At 35.9% G+C, this 2,321-nt stretch overlaps 1 protein-coding gene across 2 annotated transcripts; it reads left to right on the top strand.

The window, feature by feature from the left end:
- On the top strand, positions 1 to 2,321 carry LOC101495208 (protein PSK SIMULATOR 1-like). 2 transcript variants are annotated; one of them, XM_004494076.4, is made up of 2 exons: positions 1 to 121; positions 418 to 2,321. In XM_004494076.4, the coding sequence occupies exon 2, from the start codon at positions 483 to 485 to the stop codon at positions 2,190 to 2,192; it is 1,710 nt and encodes a 569-aa protein (XP_004494133.1). In that variant the 5' UTR covers positions 1 to 121; positions 418 to 482; the 3' UTR covers positions 2,193 to 2,321. The 2 variants fall into 2 exon arrangements, with proteins under 2 accessions (XP_004494133.1, XP_004494134.1); XM_004494077.4 differs by having other exon boundaries at positions 1 to 131.

Raw genomic sequence — 2,321 nt, 5'->3', positions numbered from 1 at the left:
TTCCCTCTCACCACTTTCACATATTTCCATATCAATCACTTATCTGTTACCATTTCTGTCTCTGTCGTTTGAATCTGGTGATGCTTTATTCTTCTCCTTCACCTCAATTCCACTCCAGGGGGTATGTTTAGGTGTTCTCTCTTTTTTCTTATTCTTTTTCTCTACTACCATTTTTTGTTGGTATCTTACTTTAGTTTTAGTACTTTAAAATTTGGGTTTAAAATCAAACATTTTCCATACATGACCATAATTTAATTGGGGGTTAGGGTTTTCTTAAATATATCAAATTAATCTATTTTCATGATGATATTGCAAATTGTTATTATCTTAATGGATGCTCTATATATATATGTGTTATAATAATCTCTTGTTGGTTTTAAATTTCTAATTTTTATTAGTGGGTTTGATTGATTTCAGGATATTGAATGTGTATTAGATTATTGGTTAGGTGAATATTCATTGGATAAGATTGATTGAAATCAATGAGAGGTGAAATGGTGAATAATGGTTCATGGTTCAATTCTTTGTGGCCTGTCTCTCGCAAGAATGTATTAGATAACAAGACAGTAGTTGGAATTTTGGCACTAGAAGTTGTGAATTTGATGTCGAAGATAACTAATTTGTGGCAGGCTTTGAGTGATTGGGAGGTATTAAGTTTAAGGGAAGGGATAGTGAACTCAGTTGGTGTCAAAATGCTGGTTTCTGAAGATGATGATTACTTGATGGAGCTTGCATTGAATGATATACTCGATAACTTCCGATCTCTAGCACGGTCTGTTGTTAGGTTCGGTAAGAGGTGTGGGGATCCGGCTTATCATCGGTTTGAACAATTTGTTTGCAATCCGGTTCAAAATTATATTCAATGGTCAGGGTGGGAATATAAATGGAAAAAGATGGAGAGAAAAGTGAAGAAAATGGAGAAATTTGTTGCTTCCATGACACAATTTTGTCAAGAGCTTGAGGTACTAGCTGAGGTTGAACAGACTTTCAGGAGAATGCAGGCAAATCCTGAACTGCATCGGGTAAAATTGCTCGAGTTTAAGAAGAAGGTGGTGTGTCAGCGCCAGGAAGTGAGGAATCTGAGAGACATGTCTCCGTGGAATAGAAGTTATGATTATGTTGTCCAGTTGCTGGTAAAATCGCTATTTACGGTACTTGAGAGGATCATAATTGTGTTTGGAAATAATCACCTCCCATCTTTACAGCAAGAAATTGATTCTCAGAATATGAATGCTAACAATCTTCTGCGCAGTCAATCTTTTTCTGTTTTTATGCATTCTTCGATATATCCTTCAGAGAATGATCTCTATGGATTCAACTCAGGATCTGTTCATAAGAGGCCAAACTTTTTATTTGACAAGAGCAAAAGAAAGAAGGAACATAAGAAGGCTCTCCATCCACCTGAAAAATGTGGAAAGCACAAACGATCGGACAGCAAGCAGTTAGGAAATATCGGGCCATTCAAACATTGCATGTCAGTTTCAAACAATTCTCCTGTCATACAGAGTTATGTGCAGACAAATGGTTATGGTGGTTCTATGAGGTTGAATGATTGTCATATGAAACATGTTGATAAAATGAAAACAGGTGATAATTCATCTATCTCCAACAGAATTAGAATATATTCTAAATTATGCGTCAACAACAGGTCAAAGCCGGCTTCTTTTACCCTTGGTGATGCAGCTTTAGCCCTACATTATGCGAATACAATTGTATTGATCGAGAAGATGGCATCATCACCTCACTTGATTGACCTAAAAGCAAGAGATGAACTCTACAATATGCTTCCAACTACAATAAGAACTGTTCTGAGGGCTAAGCTCAAATGTGACACAAAAAGTAAATCTTCCTCTGTCCATGATGCTGACGTTGCAGCAAAATGGAGTCCGGTACTCGCACATACATTAGAATGTTTGGCTCCTCTTGCACATAACACCATAAGTTGGCATTCAGAGAGAAATTATGAGAAGGAGTGTACAACTGTAAATGCAAATATTTTACGAGTCCAAACTCTTTTTTACGCGAATCAAGTAAAAACGGAAGCTGCAATGGTTGATCTTCTTGTAGGTCTCAACTATGTATGCAGGATTGAAGCAAAATTAGGCATGAGAGATAGAATGGAGTTTGCTATAACTAGATCATTTAATGGTCTTTGTATAAGAAAGAAAGGAATGTACAATGATTTTATATAGACTTATAGATTATGAACTTGAAGTTGTCTTGAGGTTGAAGTTGAATATCACGATCCTTGTATAGTTATCATTTTCAAATGGTAGCCTTTGACAATTACTAGTACTTTTGATATTATTACCTTGATTCTA

Source organism: Cicer arietinum, chromosome 3 (assembly GCF_000331145.2).
Source record: "Cicer arietinum cultivar CDC Frontier isolate Library 1 chromosome 3, Cicar.CDCFrontier_v2.0, whole genome shotgun sequence".
In the NCBI taxonomy this organism is placed as follows: domain Eukaryota; kingdom Viridiplantae; phylum Streptophyta; class Magnoliopsida; order Fabales; family Fabaceae; genus Cicer; species Cicer arietinum.
This window is presented reverse-complemented; position numbering and strand designations above follow the sequence as displayed.

Excerpts from the sequence above, each read along its gene's own strand:
- LOC101495208 (XM_004494076.4), top strand. The coding sequence starts at position 483 with ATGAGAGGTGAAATGGTGAATAATGGTTCATGGTTCAATTCTTTGTGG.